Source organism: Cucurbita moschata, unplaced genomic scaffold, assembly GCF_002738365.1.
Source record: "Cucurbita moschata cultivar Rifu unplaced genomic scaffold, Cmos_1.0 Cmo_Scf00005, whole genome shotgun sequence".
NCBI lineage: Eukaryota > Viridiplantae > Streptophyta > Magnoliopsida > Cucurbitales > Cucurbitaceae > Cucurbita > Cucurbita moschata.
In genome coordinates, this window is record NW_019268521.1 from 672,442 (window position 1) to 678,310 (window position 5,869).

The 5,869-nt window shown below is 36.2% G+C and overlaps 1 protein-coding gene across 2 annotated transcripts in view; it reads right to left on the reverse strand.

Annotated features, from left to right (window-relative positions):
* The window catches only part of LOC111443002 (exocyst complex component SEC5A-like), a 23,915-nt gene that overhangs the window by 8,256 nt on the left and 9,790 nt on the right, over positions 1-5,869 (reverse strand). Inside the window, exons 9-13 of one of the 2 annotated variants that reach the window (XM_023080591.1) lie at positions 2,537-2,674; positions 2,252-2,440; positions 1,946-2,089; positions 1,272-1,398; positions 977-1,187 (exon numbers count right to left, since the gene is read on the reverse strand). In XM_023080591.1, coding sequence (XP_022936359.1) covers positions 977-1,187; positions 1,272-1,398; positions 1,946-2,089; positions 2,252-2,440; positions 2,537-2,674 — 809 coding nt within the window. Of the gene's footprint in view, positions 1-976; positions 1,188-1,271; positions 1,399-1,945; positions 2,090-2,251; positions 2,675-5,869 lie in introns of both variants that reach the window. The other variant, XM_023080590.1, reaches the window with a different exon arrangement.

A 5,869-nucleotide genomic window follows, 5' to 3' on the forward strand; every position in this document is an offset into this window, starting at 1 on the left:
CCCCCCCCCCCTTAAGGCCTAATACAATTCCCATTAACAAGAACGAAAAAATTCATATAACTAATTCGATTCTTCATCCAACCTCTCCATTTGACCCCAAAACCTTTGTACCCAAAAATCTGTTAAAAAAAGACCCAATCCACAGTCATAGGCTTTCTCAAACCGATTTCTAAGCTTCATTAGCTATAAGCACTTGGTCCAAAATTTGCTCTCCTGCTATAAAGGCTCCTTGACTGTCAGAAATAGCATTTAAATAGTATTAGGAGGGAATCGCTTCAGTCTTCCCACTAGTATTTTTGCAATAATCTTGTACATGCCTGTTGCAAGGATAATAGGGTCTAAAGACTCTCACCTTAGTCGCCTTATCCTTCTTAGGCATGAGGAACACATAAGTCCTATTCATTCTAGTATCAATAATTCTTCGATCGAGAATTTGCAAAAAAATCCTTCCACAAATCCTCCTTGATACTATACCAACAGTTTTGAAAGAAAGCTATAGTAAAGTCATCAGGACCAAGAGATAAATTCCAGGATGAATACCAGCATTAATTAATTTCATCAAATGTCGGTGGCATCTCATATCTTCCCTTCTATATTTCTCTAAAATTTTATCCTCGTCATGACTACTTGACATCAACATTTATGCACGGTAGCCACAAACATTAAACACATAAGCGCATCAAAGCAATGCAGTTAGTAAATTCCTAATATTTTAGATGTAAATGAAGCCCAAGATACCAACATCTCACTATCACATGCCCAAAGTAATTTTTTATGACATTTCAAGGCATTAAGTAATTTTGTATGGCATTCCAATGCATTAATGTATTTTCTCTTCGGTATAAAACTGCTGTCCAAGAGCACAATAGCATGAACTTCTGTGACAAGACCTCTGCTTTATTCATTTTCTCTTCTTTGTGTTATAAGAAACAGAAAATACAGAATACTTTTATAACAGAAAGCTTTGGAGGCTTACAAATTTATTTGATCCATTGCAGAAGACATGATAGATCGAAATGCTAGAGGCAAGAAAGAGATTGTGTATGGAGATTTATTCCTCTCAATAATTGACACAGGGACCCATGTTTCATCTTTCGAAATATTTACGATGGAGCCTCGCATCCAGGCACAAAGCCTTAAAATATAAATCTTTGTCACCTCTGATTGAAGTGTTCGCAGTGCAATCACTGTGTTCACAGAAAGCAAAAAAATGTGAATGATTATGATTGGAGCGGGTAGACAAAATTTAGACATGAATGATGTGTAGATACCAGCACTTGTAGGAGCTGATTCCTTTGCTTCGAAAGTTTGACATGTGCTAGATATTTCATTTATGGCATCACTCATATACGGCTGAAGAATATTTGATTCTTCAAGATCACGAAAGGTGCTGTTAACCTGACAAGTTAAGCATTTTGCATAAATTTACTAAGCTAAGCGTACTGCATGAAGGAACCAAATGTAATAAATGTAGATTGAACTATGCAACACCGACTGATTAAGTTCATATGGGAGTAACCCAAAACAAAGAGGATTTCTTTAAATCCAGCTCACATGGGAGAATATACTTCTGTATAGGGGGGGCATAATAAAGATTTATTAAGCAGATATAAAAAAGATATTTAGTTGTCCTCCCATGGCTGAGATAAAAAATTCTCCCTGCTAGGTAATGTAAAAATAAATGGTAACAACAAAATTTCCAGTAACAAAAGCCAACTACATGGATGATAGCCCCTCTCAAATGTTTTGGGAGATTCTCTATCATGAAGAGCAGTCTCTCACGGGTGAGAGGAGAGTACCCTTCAAAATCACAGTTATGAATGATCACAAAAACATTTATAGCACATCATTAAAATTCTACTCGGAGAAGAAATCATCCAATCCAATACCATTATTGCAGTGACTATCCAAGATATAAGCATATGACTGTCAATTGCATTCTCACCTTTACGTCATATGCAGACAGTGTATTGCGTATCATCCCAGCAACTTCCTCGAGAGAATGATTCAAGTACTTCCCTTCACCAACCTTGTCCTCATTTTTGCTAGCCGAGGTGTTTGTACTTGATTCAGTAGAAACTTGAGAAGACTGAAATTATAAAATCAAGCATCAAGATAAGGGCTATAATGAAAGTTAAGAAAAAATTAATCTTATCCTCACAAGCACTAATAATTAGAGAAATAATTTAAAAACAACAGATCCACTTATACAAGACAGCATGCAGTAGATCACTAACTGATCTCAAATTACCTTGGCAAATTTCCCACTGAAAACAGAAAGAGCAGTTTTCCAAAACACTGGTATGTGACGGATAAGTACAGCTGTCAATCTCTGAATATATCTACCTCTGAGAGCATCAACTTCTTCACTATTTACTTCCACGAGTTCCACACCCACAGGGAGATGGCCAACCCTAACAGAAGAATGATCAACATCTGACTGACAACAATGAAAAAAAATTAAAACGAAGGCCATGTTCAATTTAATAAATTTGCTCAAATCATCATTAGAATCATCTTTACAGATTTCACCTACAGATTGATCCAGATCTTGTTGAATCTGCCTCCATCTTGCATCAGCAATAGCTCTTTCACGCAATTTAGTATTCAAAGCTTCCATTCTTGACTCATGATCTAAGGTGCACTTCTCAAGCAAACCTCGTATCTTGTGATTCTATAAAAGAAAACAAAAAGTACCTCGATGAGCTGACCATTTGTACTTAATTCTTTAAGCTTGACTTCTAAACTAATCCATTCACTTCAATATGGAAATAGGGGAAGGGGGAAGGAAAAGATGGAGATCAGAAAAAATGCATTTTCTTCCGTTTTTATGATAAGAAACCATTCCATTAATCACCAAAAGATATACAGAACACTGAAAAAAAAAATCTCCCTACAAGCAAAGGCTTTAGAGAAGGTGTTCCACTGGGTCAATCCCAATATTCACAATTGTTGAACTCAAATCAAATAAAATATTATTAAAAAAAAGTGCTAAAAATGACCGTGATTACTAACTCCAAGAAGCTAAAAGGAAAATATAACCAAAATTATCACTCAAATGCTTTATAAGAATTCTAAAGAGGTCACCCAACATCGAAAGCATGTAAGTGAGAATCGAACATCCTGAAAGGTCCCAATGTTGGTCTATAGGGGAAGTTCCCCTTGAGACGTGTAAAGTGATGTGGCAAGGGCAAGGGGAAGCATGGGAATATCAAAGCTATCAGGTACAGGATCGGAATTTTGAATACTAGGCTTGGTGCATTCCAGTTGGTATCAGAGCAAACATCTCCTACTACATTGTGGTTCAAGGACAAACCACGGTTGAGGCTAGTGAGCATGTGACTCACAAGTATAGGAAGGATATATGAATGAACTAAGACCACATTTGAATTAGAGATTTTAAGAATATGAGTATAGGTTAGAAAGGTAGAAAATAACAGAGGAATTATAGAAAATACCTCAAAACTTTGGGTTTCGCAACAATAATACTCCGAAAATTTAAAAAGTTATATTAATATCATTGATTTTTCGATGAAAAATGCCCTTACTGAGAAAAACCACAGCTGAACGTTTAATCAAAACAGCAACCAGCTACAAGAGAAATAAAAAGAAAGCTTAGCTAAGAAAGAAATGAAAAAGACACCTAAAGAGAATTTGTGGAATAAACCATGTCTGACCACTCCCACTGGCTGTAAACAGTAAAGAGTTGAGACTACTCCTCTAAGATAAAATGGGAAAGAAACAGCGAATCTCATAGAGGGCATAGAAAATCAACCAGAAGGCAAAGTGTGTAACCTCCATATCTCAAGGAAGACAGTAGAGGTGCTATATTTGTATTAGACCAATTTCATAAAAAGAATGTACGAGGAACAAAGGTAACAGTAGCAAAAAGCAGTGTAAATATGAGTTGAAAGGTTTGATTAACACGTGGGAAAAGTGAATATGTGTGATAAGGTTCAAAGAGATAACCTCACTTATTTATCTCCCCAAATATGTGTTTGCTATGCCAGACGAACGAGGAAATGCTTGATCACAGCCTTCTTCATTGCAGTTTTAGTGTCAGGTCGGATTATTTTGGCCATTTGTTTGGCTTGAATGGATGTAAGCTTCAGTAAATAGATGCTTGGATGGTGGAATCTCTTAATGGATGGCGCTAAAAAAAATAAGCTCAAGTGCTTTGCAGCAACGTTTTGAAGGCTATTTATGGTTGTTATGGAAAGAGAGAAATCCAAGAGTCCTTTCAGATAAGTACAATTCTTTTGTATTGTGATCTTGTACAGTTCAAGGCTTCTAATTGGAGCAGCGAACACATATTCTTTTGTAATTACTCCACTTTCTTCATCAACTTAGATTGGGAGATTCTTATGTAGAATTTTTCTTTCTAGGAGGGGACACCTTACCGCTTTGTGCGCTGGACTTTTTGTTTCTTCCATTTGAATGAAGTGGTAAATGTTTCGTTAAAAACAATTGAAAAAAACAACAAAACAAAACAAAAGGGGTTTTCCAAGGTCAAGAACTAGCTAGAAGGTCTTTCGGGAACTTGTTAAATTATTTTGTAATCAAGTACAGCTAAATTATTCACCAGCAGGAGGCCATTTTGTAACCTGTGGGGGGTGGAGATATCTCACCTCCCCTCTTTTTGTACATCCATTTTGGTAATGAAGTTATTGCTTCTTATAAAAAATAAAATAAAATAAATTATGAGCCTTGCACAATATGTATTTGGGAGAGATTCGAATAACTCAATACTTAATGTTTCTTATTCAACATTGTTAAGAATTGGATTTTATCGAAAATCACAGCTGGGAGTGCCCCAGCAACGTTGTAAACTACTATGGTTTCAAGTATTGATAGGAATCGCCGATCTTTAAACCCATGATGAAGGGATGTTCAAAGTGATTATTAGGGATAACTTATTTGCACCCTTTTGGTTTTTCATTTGCTTCAAAATAAAATAACAACTCTTATACAACCCAACACAACACTTCAGAAGTGAAGATACATGTTTGCCTAAGTTTCTCTATAACCAACACAACTAATTAATACATTTCAATATCGAGCATTGCAGATTGCAGATTGCAGATTGCTCAAATATGAGGCATCAAGCTTGAGACTCGGGCATGAGAAAAGGTGCTTTTCACAGGGAGGTTGGAAATTTGTTAGCACTCCTCCAGAAGCTTGATTCGATTCATTTGAATAATGGGCTGGATTCAGTTACTTGGTCGCTGGAAATTTCAGGCTTGTTCTCAACTGAGTTATCTTTTTTAAAGTTAACTCAAAAGCCTGGTAGCTTGAAGGCTCCCTTGGTGGATCTAGTTTTGGAACTTCAAATACCCTAAAAAGGTCAAAATGTTTCTTTGTCTCTGGCCCATAGAAGTTTGAATACCCATGCCCAAATTCGAAGGAAGTTCCCTAGATGATCCCTGTCCCCCTAGGTATGTTGTCTGTATCAGGAGGAGTTGTTAGACCACCTCTCCTCACTTTCCATTTGTGTACAAAGGGTGGCGTTTCATTTTTAAAATCTTGGGCTTGGACCTTTGCCACCCTCAAGAGTGGAGGATTGGTTGGTCAAAGCTTTATCAGGCTGGAACCCTAAAGGCAAGGCAAAACCTCTATGGAATTGCGAAGTTAGAGCGCTCTTATGGCATTTTTAGTAAAGCTTTTCTTTTTTGTAAAGATCTCGATGACCCTGAATAAGAAGTGGTTTTTTTTACAGTTTTGGCCTGAGTGATCTCTGAAACTGAAAGCTTTTCGATTGGAAAGAAATTAACCAAGGAACATCCAAAGAAAAGTTTGCTTTGTTTTTCTTTTCTTTTTTTTTTTTTTTTTTTTTTTTTTTTTTTTTTTTTTTTTTTTTTTTTTTTTTTTT